The 13,471-nt window shown below is 38.8% G+C and overlaps 2 protein-coding genes across 7 annotated transcripts in view; one reads left to right on the top strand and one right to left on the bottom strand.

Moving 5' to 3' along the window:
* Lrrc17 (leucine rich repeat containing 17) overlaps window positions 1-9,924 on the bottom strand; it is a 35,003-nt gene extending 25,079 nt beyond the window's left edge. The window contains exon 1 of one of the 2 annotated variants that reach the window (XM_013510520.1): window positions 9,611-9,924. The gene's annotated coding sequence lies outside the window, so the exon portion shown is untranslated. Of the gene's footprint in view, window positions 1-8,534; window positions 8,620-9,610 lie in introns of those variants that run through there. The other variant, XM_005377215.2, reaches the window with a different exon arrangement.
* Fbxl13 (F-box and leucine-rich repeat protein 13) overlaps window positions 1-13,471 on the top strand; it is a 189,409-nt gene that overhangs the window by 99,282 nt on the left and 76,656 nt on the right. For all 5 annotated transcript variants that reach the window (XM_013510517.1, XM_013510515.1, XM_013510514.1 and 2 more), the window contains one exon: window positions 8,465-8,594. In XM_013510517.1, the coding sequence (XP_013365971.1) occupies window positions 8,465-8,594 (130 nt within the window). The remainder of the gene's footprint in view (window positions 1-8,464; window positions 8,595-13,471) is intronic.

Below are 13,471 nucleotides of genomic sequence, written 5' to 3'. Positions count from 1 at the left end.
CCTCTTGGCGTGACACTCAGTAGCTTGGAATTGGCCAACTGGGAATATTCCACACCAGGGAAAATGGCAAACACAACAAATCAAGGCGTGATTTATTGTTTTGTTGATTGTTTAGACTTTAGAAAGTGATGAAAAAGGCAATGAGGCAAATGAAATTTGAAAGCGTATCATGACTGTAGTCAAACATTGTACATACAAAAAATTGTGTAAATATTCTTTCAAGACTTTAAAATTATTATCTGATTCACCAAAGAAGGCACTCCTATCATTGATGGATGAGTGAAGACTGGGTATATGCATCTGTTTATCAAACTTATTACTGTAAATGAATGTAACGTATGAATAAATTATTATGTAATTCACATGGAACTACACTCATTCCTGTTACAGCTGTTGATTGGCTGGTGACATTTATAGAAGTGTGGCAAGTCATTGAAAGCATTATGTGAGAATTGAAGTCCATATAGAATTCACAATAAAGAATATTATGTATTTTATTATTATTTGCAAATTGGATGCTATCAACCTTTGTATATGTACAAGATAAAATTTTATAATTCTCATTCAACTAAAAATTATGATAAATGTACACACATTTACATGGATTTTCTTTTCTTTTTCTTTTTTTTTTTTTTTTTTTGGAGAGCCAGTTGTTTGATTCTTTTTTTTTTTGGTACTGGGAATTGAACTCAGGATCTTGTGCCTGCTGGGTAGGTGCTTGAGCTGCTGAGCTGTATCCCCAGCCCTGAGCCAGTTGTTTGATGTTTACCAGTACACTGATAATTAAAGATAAACTAGGAACTGATTTATATTCTTAGACTATTTGATCTTCCTATTAGGAACATAGCATATTCATTGCTTCTTGGCCTTTTGGCTAAGATCAAGTGTAGAAACATAGCATATTTAAAAGTGCTTCTTTCAAAATTCTTAAATATCTCAATAAAATTTTGTTTTACACATGTCAATAATGTTTGTGAAAGTTATTTCTAGGTGTGTATCTTTATTAATTGTCATTGTGCATAGTAATAGACTTTTATTATATTTTGTTATAATATTTTCTCATTACAGTTCCTAAATGCTCATTTTTGAACTTGAATATGATATACAGGTATCATTTTATACTTTGAATGATTTAACTGATTTTTAAAAAAAAAAATAATTAAGGCTGGGAAATTACTTCCAAATAAGAATTTTGGCAAAGCTTTTAAGACTTGGGAAGAATTATTTTCATATTCTAAGGAAACCAACCTATATTTTCTTTTCCTCTTTGACCTGGTAATTACTTAGAAAAGTTTTGGTTCCAAGGGTTGATGTTTTTTTGATTAAGCATCTGTTCTTAATTATTCACTGTATTCAGGAAATGTGTCTTGAATTATTTCTACTTTTTGGAATTTCTTGGGATTACTTGGTGAACTAGTTTAAAATTAATTTCATTAAATTGTCCATGAGTGTTTAAAACAAAGAGCTCCTTTTATAAATTAAAATTCTGTGCATGTAAGCATGTGCATATAATCTCTTGATATGTCCTAGTATAAATCTCTTGATATGTCCTAGTATAATAGTAATATACTAGTTGCCTTTTATAATCAAACTTCTCTTAATTTGTGATGTTATTTTATAAAGATTAATAATGTCATGTTTCATTATAGAATATAGCATTTGTTCATATAAAATTATATTTTTTCATGGTTGATATTTCTTTTCTATAAATTATTTTTAATCTAACCATTATTACCTCTGCTTTCTTTTGCTTGTTACATTTGTGAAATAACTTTATGTATCCCTGTATTTTTAATCTCTATGTATTGAATTTTAGTTTAATCTTTTATATGCATCCTGTAGCTACCTTCTATTTTATTTTTTTTTGTTACTGGGAGTCGAACTTAGGACCTTGCGCTTGCCAAGCAGGTGCTTCTAACTTCTATTTTAAAAATTTCCATTTCTTTGCCTTTTGAAGAGGAAGTTTGAAAGATCAATACTTCCTGTCAAAATTGAATGTGTGGTCTTATTTATATCACCTTTTATGCTTTGATTTTTATATGACTGCCCCGTATCCAGTGTTTCTGCCTTTCACTACGTGAACTATGTTGTTTAGTCTTGTGACATGAAGGTGTTTCAAAGGCATGTTCAGATTCTGTCGTGTATTCTACTTATTGGCTATTTGTCTGTTTTTTTAAAAAGTATGCTTTAGTATGCGTTTGCCTAATTGTCAAAGCCAAGATAAGGCTAAGATTTGATTCTCCCTGTTAGGGAAGAGTGCTGGTGCATTAATTCTCCGTCCACTTCTTTGAACTTGATGGCTTTTCTTGTCCACTCCCCTGCGTGAAAACAATGATTATCTGTGTTTTTTGCTAATCATCTAACTTTCCTTTTACTATTGATTTTTAGTGTATGCACTTAATATTGTGAATTGAATTACAATGATCATAATCCTAACTGAGATGATTACAGTTACATAATCCTAATTAGTTGAAGCCATTCTTTGGCGTCTCCCCCAGTGACTGAGGTATAATTCTCAGCCTTTTTATCAGGACATATTTGCAGTCCACGTTCACACTCCTTGTGGGAGCTGGTACACGTACAGAACACATGTCCAGTCCTTCCTCGTCCCCTTCCCTCTGCTCCCTTTGTCTCTTGATCCCCTCCCATCTGAGAATGATCTGTCTCCCTAGTTCCTGTCATCTTTTATTTTGCTCTTTATTTATAATTTGAATTTCTCATGTAAGAGAAATCATCTGATATTTAAGCTTGTGTGTCTGATTTATTTTTCATAACAATATGGTCTAAAGATGCACCCACTTTCCTACAAAAGACCAAGTTTAGACTGAGAAATAATGAAAATGTTTTTTCAAGACAGATGCACGAGTGTTAAACTTTTCAGGCATTGATGTCTGAAAATGATTAACATCTTGGAGACTGGATAACAACTTCTCTTGGTATATACATCTTCAGTTGGGTTCTTTATTTTATCTTACAACTCTAAAATGTTGCCCTACAAACTTGGGTATTTCAGGTTAAAGAGAGGTCAAAAGCCAGAATCTCTTTCTGCTCCTTCATTTGTAACCTGTTTCATTTTTTCTGTCAAGATGTTTTGACAGTTTTCCTTTTCTCTGAGTATGAAAGACATTTTAAAGCTTGTGTTCTTTCAAGTAATTTTTAACTTGAATTATTTTCTCAGCCAAGAAAGGCATTTTTTTTAAACCTCTAGCCATATGTTCTGGGTTTATTTTAAGAACCCTTCTTTATTTTTAGATCAGCTTTTATTCCTTCCTCCAAAGCTGTCATCTTTTCTTTTACTATTTTTGTCTCTGTATGCCTCTCCATTAGCATACTGCCTTCTCTATTCCAGTAGTTCTTAACATATAGTCCAAAGACAGCAATATTCTGGGAAATGGTTTGTAGGGTTTATTGATTTCTGTGGTGCAAGAGATCCCACTATGGCCAATTTTAAACCATCAGTATGACATCATTTAATGTAGACTTTGGAGGGGATATTAAATATTGAACTTACGGGAGAGTGTAAGCCAGCTCCAATGATGCCCATGTGGGAAGCCCCTGAGGATCCCCAAGACTCCAGGAGTTGAAGTCTTTTAGTCCTGTGACATAACATTCACTCAGGGCTTTTCTTTAAACATTTCATGCTAAGGTGTATAAGTACATGTGTGTACATATGTATATGAGTCTTTATAGATGTGAATGAATTATTTATACCTTTTAGAATCTACCAAACTTTTTAATGAAATAATTTAATAATAAAAGTTACATATAAAAGTATATTTGGGGCAGGAGAGAAAATATAAGATCAACATGTGAAGATCTGAACTTAAAAAGTAGATGACTTTTTTTTAACCTTTTTACCAATTATGCTTTGAGATAACCTTGTTTCTCTTAGGAAAGTTAATGTCATGTTATAACTATCATAACTTCTGAAGAACTTTTTTTAGACAAATGAAGACATGTCTTTCATAGGCAACAGATACAAAATTAGGACCCCAAATAAGAATTTTGTTTTGGTTTTAACTTCTGGTTCTTGCCACTGAAAGAACATTTAGAATACATATTAACTGATACTGATTTGTTTGTCAAATTGAAAAAAAATGTACACTGACTTTCATATAACAAAAAGACATTTAAAGTGAGTCTCTAGTTTTTGCTGCTTTCCACTGTCTCAGACCTGCTTTGGTGCATGAAGAGTTCTTTAAACTCTAACAAACCAGAACAGTGCTGGGTGTTCTGCCGTTCTCGCTTCATGGCCTTTGGTACTCATTCCAAAGAAATCATTTGCCAAAAGAAAGTACACTCTTTTTGCCCTTGTTGGCAGCCTTCATTTACCAGTTCTTTATTTGAATATTTTTCCTCACTTCTTTGGGGACTTGTTCGGTTTTCTAAAGTTGAAAACGAGGGCACCCACAGCCCATGCCCTTTCCAGGAAGTGTTTTGTTTCTAAATATTTCCTGAATTCCACCCTTGCCAATTATTCCTGTTGCCACAGTCCAGGTGGCACGCTCAGCCCCTTGTCTGGCGCGGTTCACCTCTGGTCTCTTTCCCAGTGCATCTGTCTGCTGTACACTGCAGGCAGGATCAGCCTGGGAGAATCTTCCTATCATGTCTGGACTCTTAATAGTCTCCTGTCAGATCTGCCTGTTTAGGTCTCCCAAGAGAAGCCCTTATCCCTGGTCATCTGAGTGCTACGTGCCTTGCCTTCTCTATGACTGGAACTTCCTTCTTTTCTTTGCTAACCCTCAGCCTTTAGCCTCTCAAGGCATGCCATCTGCCAGAATTCCAGAGTCTCCTCCTTTCCTTGTATTCTAATAGCAAGATTCGTTCACTCAAGCATCATCTAATGATGAGCTACAATGCATCAGTCCTGCAGGAGAGGCAGTTGCGAGTAAGGCTATTACGATCTTTATCCTTTTCTTTTTTCTCTTTTGCAAGGAGATCTCACTGGGTTGCCCAGGCTGGCATGGAACACTTGTGGCTCAAGCAAACCTCCCGTCTCAGCCTCCTAAGTATCTGGGACTACAGGTGTACAAAACCATGCCTGACTTTATCCTTGTTTTTTAACCAGCTTTACATGCTTAATGGAGTGGTGTCTACTTGGTTTTTTTTGTACATATATGAACTGACCCTTCATTGGCTTGGAAACTCTATTGTCAGGGACTGTCATGCCCTATCCTCTCTCCAGTACCCACCACAGTGGGGCAGGCAGAGGAAGCTGTTGTCTGATTGGATAACCTCAAGTTCACCTGGTATGTACGAGGCTACATAATTACATTTAAATTTTCCGTACAATTCTATTTTTTGAAACTGCCTCCATGACACTAAAAAGCTTACTACTCAATTCAGAAGCACTCGCATGCGGATTCCTTCTTTTATAGTCTGGGCTTCATCTCTGTGATTTTTAAGAGAAATTTTTATTTAAATACATAGTTTTGTTTTCCTTCCGGCAGTGGGAGATCTAATACAGAAACCTCAATTCTTAATGGAAACAAAGCGAAAAGAAAGGAGGGGATAAAAACCTCTGTAATTTCTGTAAGAATTTTAATTCTTAAAGATTATAGTAGTAGCATGAACAGAAATAAATCACAAAGAGAAAAGCCATCACGCAATAGAAACATTTAGCTATGAAATTATTAGGAAAAGATGAAAATAGATGTAAACACTTTGTCTCAAGGCAGAATTAGAATTATCAAGTGACTTCAGTGCTGGGAAAATGAACCAGATCTTAGCCTTGGAGGAGTCCTTTCTTTGCCAAACTTTTTAATAAAAAGTATCAGTATTGCATAAAATTTGCCAAGTGTGATTTCGCTGTTAACTGATACTTTCCCTGTCTCCAGCAGCCCTGAGTCTACAGGGCCCCTCAGGAATCCTGTGCTGTGCTCATAGGACTCCCGTGAGGTTCCCCCTTAAGAGAACCACCTAGAGCCTTTCAACCAGGGGTCACTAGTCTAACGAGCAGCCTCTTTTGTCTGAACCAGAGACTATTAGCCTGGGATCAGTGGATCTCCCGAAAAAGACCACAGGAGGGATTCAGGGAGTCTGTAGGTTTTCATGGAAGTAAAAATCCTATTTTCACTAAGCTCTAACTGAACTGTAAGTAAAAATCAGAGCAGTATTAACAGCCCTTGAGACTTTTTTCACCTATACAAACCACAAATATATTCTTATAATATTACAGTTGTTATGTATATTTTGAAATAGCATGAATAACAATTATGAAATGTCATTAGTAACTACAGAGTTATTAGAGCAACTTGTTATTTAATGTTAATAAAGAAACACGTATACAGTATAATATTCTACCTGTTAGGTTTTAAATTATTAATAATTATATGTTTCAATACAATTGGCTGCCTTTATAATCTTGTATATTTTGTTTTATACATTTAAAAACATGCTAGGAAAGGGTCTTTAGACTTTACCAGCCTGACAAAGGTGTCTGCGACACAAAAAAAGATGAGGACCCTCATGCAATTCTCATCTTTAGGGCCTGCTCACTGATCACATGGATTGAAAGAAATGGAACAATATCCTTGGGCCGGGTGTAGATTCATTGTGATCTCCCCCAAATTCTCAGAATCATTTATATGCACTTCTCTCGTGAGATGGGTCTCCCCGCCACTAAATGAAAGAAATAGTCCAAACTCCTTAAAAACTGTTCATATGTATTGTTATTTGAGATAGTAGTAGCAATAATAACAGTGTATATATTCTTAAAGCTTCTACCATGTCCCTGGATATTTTAATTGTTAAAATTACCCTCAAGATAACAGGAGCACATCTGTGTTCTCATTGAATTGTCACTTCTTTAAAGGGAAAGAGCAGATGGGATTATACCCATCTCACAGAAAAGGAAACTGAGTCAGGAAGGTTGCAGGCCTCACAGTTTGTCAGGGTTAAAAAAAGTGACATTATCATTTCCATTTAGCAGAAGCGGAAACAATCTGAGAGGTCAAGGAAGTTGCAGCAAGTGTCTGAGCTGGGATTCGAATCCAGTTTGGTCAGATTCCAAAGCCTTGTGTATTTTGTGCTGCGTCCCCGCTGCCTACCTCACCCGTTAGTCTTTGCTCCACATGAGAGAGCTGAACGATTGTTAGAATGGTCCTCCCCACGCCTACCTTCCTTGGGAAAGCTGTTGGTTCCTCAGCCCCAGCATGGGCTGTTCTCAAGGGAGAGGAAGAGTAAACATTTCCAAGCCTCTGGCCCTGCTCTTGGTGCCCTGTCTTTGGGCTTCAGTGCTCTCTCCCCTTGGGGACTCTGCCCACTCCCACTTGGGTCCCAAGTCTCCCTGTCTCCCGTGCAGCCTTCTGCACACAGCCGTTCCCGGAGGCAACCTGTGCTCTCAATCAGATGCTTTGCTGAGAAACAGGGACCATTATGTCATACACATGTGGTTTTCAGATTTTAGAACTAAAACTGATTAATGGTCAGTGCTTGCCTATCTTATTTCCCATTTATGTGAAAGCAGACTTTATTATTTATTTATAGAGGAACACAGAGGCATTTTTCCTCACTGTTCCTTCTCACATTCTCATTTGCTGTTAAACTATTGCAGATCACAAACCAAGAGCATGTTGTTAGTTCCATTATGAGAGCAGGCGGTAGTGGGAGTCCTTTTACTTTTAAAAAATGCCAGGCTGAGGAGGGCTGGAAACTTGTCCAGAGCGTCCTCAAAACTCAAGTCCTTGTGCGTTAGTGTAGCCTCATCCTAATGACCCGCTCGCTGCTTTTGGGAAAGCGCTGTTCGGTCATGGTGGTAATGCCCTGTTCCGTGTGTTCCAGCTCCCGGGAGGCTGAGCTCTGATTCAGTTCCTGTTCTTCTCATCCGTAGCCTACTCATTTGCAGACTGTTCCTACCCTATGTTTAAGCTCTGAATATTTGTCTTTTAAAAAATTATTATAATGAAACTGCCACTTATAAAATCATGACTAAGTCTATGCTTTCCAAACTCTCTGATTATCATACCCATTTAAAGAGACTATTATATTCAATTTGCCTTCTTTCTGCCCCAAATCCTCACTCTCATGGAACAGTTAATCTCCATTTAAATGTTCACAAAAGATACGTTTTTCTAGAAAGTTTGCAAATTATTTTGGGGACTCCAAAGATAAGCCTTAAGAACAATAAACTAACTTGTTTCCCAAAACAAAGTAACTTCCAAAAACTATGCAAACAGCAACCCTCACCCTTCCAAAAAAACTTTATCTTGATCAACCTTGTAAAAATCTAGCCAAACATTCCTTCTTTTTGCTTCAAATGCAATTATGCATTATCTGATACGGTACTGAAATCTTTAATTAGAAGAGCGAGAGTTAACAATAAAGTTAAGCTGCTGAACATCTGCAAGGAGGAGAGATTAATGCACGCTGTTTGTTCTCTTTGTTATGGTGGTTTAGAAAGATCTGAGAGAACAACTGAAGTCGAACCACTTCCCGTGTCTCTTTTCTTCCCTTGTCTCTCCAGGCACTTCCACAATTTACAGAACCTTAGCTTGGCTTACTGCCGAAAGTTCACAGACAAAGGTTTACAGTACCTGAACTTGGGGAACGGATGCCACAAGCTCATCTACCTGGACCTTTCTGGCTGCACCCAGGTTTGCCTTTCAGTATCCCCTTCCCTGCAGCGGGTGAGCAGGTCTTCCGGAGGCCAGGCAGCATGCAGCCCTCATGCTCCACGAACGCTGTGCATGGCCGGCCCTGCAGCAGCACACTTTGCAGAGGTTTTAAGTTACACGGCCACGGCTGCTTGAGCTCTCCCCAGGGTTGCTACTATAGGCTCTTGGCCTCCCTCCACCGGGTGTCACATCCACAAGCAGCCAGAGCTCATTGGAGGACGAAACGCTCCACTTCAGTGGAGACGCTCCGAGCACAGTTCTGAGACCACAATCCAAATCTTGAAAACTTTACAGCTGTTACTAAGATACGGACAAAGGAGGAGAATGATTCCTGAAAAATCAATTTGCTCTCACATTTTAAAGAAATGCCTGAGTGATAAAAGGGAGAAAGGAAATATGCACAGTAAGGATTTTAGTTTTTAATGCTGCAATGTTCTTGGGTAAAATACCATGAAGATTTGAGAACTATGTGGGAAAATATTTTAAGCGGGAGGAACCAGGACTAGGAAAGTTGGGCAGAAAGCAGGGTGCAGCTGTGACAGGTAGGGTGTGGCGCATTGGAAGTAGTCACTGATAGCTTGTTCTCCTCTAACTTTGATAAGTCCAGGTCATAATTCTCTTAGTTTATTCTCTTCCACCTCTTTGTGTATCTTACTGATGTCAGTGTCACAGAATATTCCTTATTTAGAGGAATAATTAATAGCACAGGTGAGAACTGCTGAACCATTGGTAGTTAGCATTTATCGAGACATTACTGCATGCCAGGCACGGGGCTATGTGCACTGCACAGATCGGTTTATGGTGCAGCATAGTATGTGTTTCTGATGCCCGCATGCAAGTGGCTAAGTTGCCCAAGGTTACACAGCTGGAGGAAGCGCATGATATGGGCACATTGACAAGCGCCTGTGGGTGGCTTCCAAGGCAGGCAGGTTCCCCAGGGGGCTGGCGAACACAGCGGCAGTGTGAGGTTCTTCTCTGAGTTCTTGAGTTCTTACCTCTTTTTGCTTGTCACTGCGACACAATACCCGACACCCACAGCTCTTCAGGGAGAAGTTTGTTTTGGCTCACAGTTTGTAGAGGTTTCACTCTCTAGTTGACTGGCTCCAAGGCAGAATGGCATGGCAGAGCGGCATGGACGAAAGAGCTGCTCAAGCAGAGAGGAGGCGAGGGGAGCTGAGGAGGAAGATAAACCCTTCCTGGCCACGCCTTCAGTGACCTGCCTCTTCCGACCACGCCCACCTTCTAACGCGAGCCAGCTGTGAGCCCCCATAACCCAGTCACCTTCTAAATCCCTGCCTGTGAGTACATGAGGGCTTGGGGCACATCCGGTTATAAACCACAGCACCACCCTGCTGCCAGACCAGGGCGGTACGTGAAGGAGGAAAATCTCCTGGCCAGGCTTGAAAATATTTCGAATTTACATGTCTTTCAAACTGGCTTATTGATGTGTAGCTTGCTCAATATTACCATCTACCAGGTTTTACCCTCAGCTTGGCTAACTTGAGAAAGAATTCTTACCCCGCTAGGCCCCTGACCTACCTTTTCTTACAGCATTTACTTTAGAAAACTTGGAATTGTACATTCATTCTCTGCCGTCCTGGAGATGTAAATCTTTTTTAAGAAGATGCTTGCTGGTTTTAAAGCCCAGGACTGTCTTCCTCAAGGACCTGGGAACTATCTCTTTGATGAGTAACCATTAAAGAAGTTGGCTCCATATCTTCCAGATTCTGTGTTCAGGGATAAATTAATATCTTAATGTGCAAATACCATTGAGCAACTCTTCTACTAATTCACTATTGTGCTTAACAACTCTCCCGCAGTATGACTTACCTCCTTGTTTTCCTCAGTTTCCAAGAGGTCATTGTTGTAGCAACACACACACACGCACACACACACACACACACACAGTGTTAGTTTGCATTGCTGTGACAAAATGCCTGAAAAAATCAAGTTTAAGGAAGAAAGAACAGCTGGCTGTGTTGGCACATACCTGTAATTCCAGCACTCTAGGTGGCTGAGGCAGGAGGATTGCACATTTGAATCCAGCCTGGGCAATTTAGTGACTTAGTGAGATCCTGTTGCAAAATAAAAAGTGAAAAAGGGCTGGGATGTAGCTGGAAGGGTTTAGAGTTCACTCTCCAGAACTGGAGGAAAGACTGACTTCAGCTCACAGCTTAAGAGGTGTTAGTCCATGGTCACTAGTCCATGGCTTTGTTACTTCTGGGTCTGTGGTGAAGCAGCACATCATGAGGTGGAGGTCCCAATATCCTCTTCAAGGGGACCCTGTGACTTCTTCCAAGCAGCCTCACCTCCTAAAGCTTCTCTCTCCCTCTCCCTGCATCCTTAGAATAAATATATTTCAGACACAGCAAAGTCTAAATCAAAGTTTTCACGTCTGTGATATATCATAGCCCAGATGTACATGCAAATATGAGTACTATGTTTTTAAATTTTGAGCCAATATTTAACATTTTGGAATTTTTACCGAAGAAAAAGAATTTCTTCAGGGAAAGAAAGGGGAGGAAGTACCTGAATTGGGCCTGCATCTCTGCCTGACAGCAGTCAGCACAGGTGAGTCAGCCTGCCCCCAGGACGTGAGCCCCCTTTCCCGCCCATAGCCTCTCATCCTGATAATGCCCTCGCCTGCCTGCGCCCTGCATGCCAGCCCTCAGGCAGTGTTTATGTTTGGTGTGAGTGTGAAAAGAATAGAATACTTTCCCCACTGTCCTCTAACTTATAAATCTCAAGCCACCGTGAAGTTAGTATCTCACATCATTGTGCAAAACAGCGTCAGTTCCCTTCATCCATCACTCTTCCATTTGTTTAATAACTCAACAGAGACTTTGCTGTAGAGGTCAGGCACTAGTTCAGGCACTGGAAATTGAGCCGTGAAGCGAGCTGCTTCAGGTCCGCTGTAAGAGACGGACTCCTTCTGAACCGCAGGTCTTAGTGATGTGGCATACAGGCTGCTGCTAAGCGACTTCTTGAGTCCTTGAGGAGGCTCTGTTTACCTCTAATTTCAAAGCAGGAATTTAATGACTCACTGGTTTTTAATGTTTTCCTCTATAAATAAGAGGTTCTATTTTGGAAGCTTGAATCTATTTCCTAAGTTTGAATTTCACACTAGGAAATCATGTGTTAATAGATCTAGCCAAGGACCAAGCTCCTGATAAGACAGAGACTTGAGAACAGGAGCAAACACACCTAGATGCTTCCAGGGTGTTCTGAGCCCCTGGGGCATGCCCGCCACGCGGCTGTAACGGGTCAGTCAGCATCCCATCTAGCATCTTAGGAGCTCTGGATTGGCATAAACAAAATATGCCGAGAGGGAAACTTCAATGCAGCCACTGCTGTCTGAAAAGGGAAGAGTTTATTTATACCATACTGTGAAAGAATTGTAAGCATACTTGTTAGAAAAAATAGATGACAGAGAATTGCAATGAAAAATGAAAATCAATTACATGTGTTTTAGAAACATTTTCCTTTTTTTTTTATTGTGGTACTGGGGATTGAACTCAGGGCCTTGTGCATGCTAGGCAAGCACTCTACCACTGAGCTATGTCCCCAACCCACAGTTTCTATTCTTTAGGAATTGAATAAGCATCTTAGGTGCAGTAAGCAATGGGATGGATTTTCCATGACTGTCAGAGCTTGCACGTGCACCTGCATGTCGCCCGGTGTCTTTGGTGGGTTGGGACAGCAGTGCTGTGCTCGGTTTCCCTTCTGCTCACACTCAGCTCAGACTCAGGGCACTGTCTGTGAGTTCTTCATTCTCCAGAGCAAACCCTGGCTTACACTTGTCACTTTGAAAGGTGATCTTCTTTTAATTAAAAAAAAAAAAATTGACTTTTTCCATGTTACATGTTCAAGGTATACAAATTTGAAAATATATGCAAGAAAAAAGAAAAAACTAAAATTGCTTGAAATTCCACCATGCAGAAATGTAAGTGCTAGTAGTAACTCAGGGAATGGCTTTTTGGTCTTTTCCCCATATGTGTGTATACTTCTCTTAATTTAACCTGGATTATATGGTATACATACCTTCTCTTTAATATTTGATAATTGTATGTCTTTCTATTTCATTAAATATTTTTCTACATAAGCTATTTTTCTACATAAAGCTACAAGCTTTATGGTATTTTATTCTGTCAGAATATCAGTATTTATTTAACCAATCATTATTAGCCTACCAAATTTTACATTCATAAATTACCTGTGATGAAAATTCTTATACATGTGTTTTTGGTATACATTTTCAGAAATGAAACAGAGGATATAGTTATTTTTAAGGCATAATGATTGTCACTTACTTCAATATAAAATAATTTTTGGTATCTTAAAAATATATACTAAAATAACTTGTCAATTTAACACTAACCATCATGTTTTATATTTTTAATTTGCATTTTTTATTCACCTGTAAGATTAAAGGACACATGAGAGGTATTAAATAAGTATTTGTTAAACAACAGTGTCCTATTCTAGAGTGCCATGGTTAAAATGTTTTCAAACTAATTAAATATTTACTTTCAGAGTCTGAGTTCAAAATTGTCCTTATAGAAGTTTTTAGAAGGAAAAGACAGTTATACTCATTTAACAAAAATTTCTGATTTTTTAAAATTCAAAATCAGTTCAAAAATTTAATTGGTTTGCTTTTATACCATTCTCTCAAAGTTATAAAATCTAAGCTTAGGCAGAACAATTTTAAACACAATTAGGAAAGGCCTTTTAGTTACATAAAATCATTTCATCATATAAAAAAGCACCTTTCCCCCCCATATTTTCTGCAGTCTGGGGGACACTTGGCAACAGAGAGGAGTCCACCCTCCGCTCTGCTCTATTTTTTTTTTTTTTTT

Source organism: Chinchilla lanigera, unplaced genomic scaffold (assembly GCF_000276665.1).
Source record: "Chinchilla lanigera isolate Chin_1 unplaced genomic scaffold, ChiLan1.0 scaffold00009, whole genome shotgun sequence".
Classification (NCBI taxonomy): domain Eukaryota; kingdom Metazoa; phylum Chordata; class Mammalia; order Rodentia; family Chinchillidae; genus Chinchilla; species Chinchilla lanigera.
The sequence above is the reverse complement of the archived record's forward strand: the minus strand, read 5'-3'. Positions and strand labels throughout refer to the sequence as shown.